At 41.5% G+C, this 1,076-nt stretch overlaps 1 protein-coding gene across 1 annotated transcript in view; it reads left to right on the forward strand.

The window, feature by feature from the left end:
* Positions 1–1,076, forward strand: part of LOC137996239 (thyrotropin-releasing hormone receptor-like) — a 9,291-nt gene continuing 8,215 nt past the window's right edge. The window contains exon 1 of the mRNA XM_068841655.1: positions 1–789. Coding sequence (XP_068697756.1) covers positions 1–789 — 789 coding nt within the window. The remainder of the gene's footprint in view (positions 790–1,076) is intronic.

Below are 1,076 nucleotides of genomic sequence, written 5' to 3' on the forward strand. Positions count from 1 at the left end.
ATGGTAATTTCGAATGTTTCTTTAGAGAATGGTACAACTGCTGCAAGCGAGGTTCTTTTCCAGATCAATGCCATTTTGGGTTTGGTAGTGGAAGGAGTAATTGCGTTCTTAGTTTGTGGACACTTTCTAATTCTCACGACACTTACCTTATACAGGCCATGGAACATAGCCGACGTGCTGATATTCTCGCTGTCGATTGCAGACACTGTAAATGCAGCTATTCCGCTCCAAATGCTCAACATCGTGAACAACTTCATCGGTCCTCATCTCTGGACACGGGTGTCCTGTGCCGCGTTCGTTACGTGCACGTATACATTTCGTATTGCTTCCGTGTGCACGATAACTTTGATATCAGTCGATAGAGCCATCTTGTTGACGAGGCCATTGCAGCACCACATCATTGTTACAATTGGAAGGGCAAGGAAGGCGATCGTCGCTGTCTGGTTGTTTTCTATCGTCCTGGCAATTTTACCGTTCATCGGAGTGGGGCATTCAAGTTTCAGAGGTGGTTACTGTTTTTATCAGCTATCTGATTTCGGAATCATGTACGGATACATTATCATTGTCATTGGTGTGCTACAGTTAGTGCTGGTATTAATGTGCTTTATAGCCATCAAGATTACTAGCAGCAAATTTGTGAAACGCCAATCTGTGATGGCGGCTTCCAAGCAAACTGGCTTGAAAAATTACAAGAGGCGGGAAACCGCAGGAACACGGCAAGTCAAGCAGATGTCATTCATGATGGCCGTAGTGGTGTTGCTTTACTACTTCAGTTGGTTGCCTTACTTGGTGAGTCCTTTTTGGTCGTGCATGCGTGCATCTTGATAAGTGTAATTGCTGTGTGTTATGTCTGTTTATTTTTTTTTTTTTTTTTTTTTTTTTTTTTTTTTTTAACGACTTTATTGGGCATATCAGATAAATATTTAAACAAGACAAAAGCGCAAAACAAATAGAAAACAGAAAATTAAAACTTAGAAAAAAAAAAAAAAAAAAAAAAAACTGCACCCAAAAGGGAAGGCGCGAACGGGACGTAAAGTCCCATGCGAGGCGCCGCCCTTAAAAACCTAGGTCAGAAT

Source organism: Montipora foliosa, chromosome 3, assembly GCF_036669935.1.
Source record: "Montipora foliosa isolate CH-2021 chromosome 3, ASM3666993v2, whole genome shotgun sequence".
NCBI lineage: Eukaryota > Metazoa > Cnidaria > Anthozoa > Scleractinia > Acroporidae > Montipora > Montipora foliosa.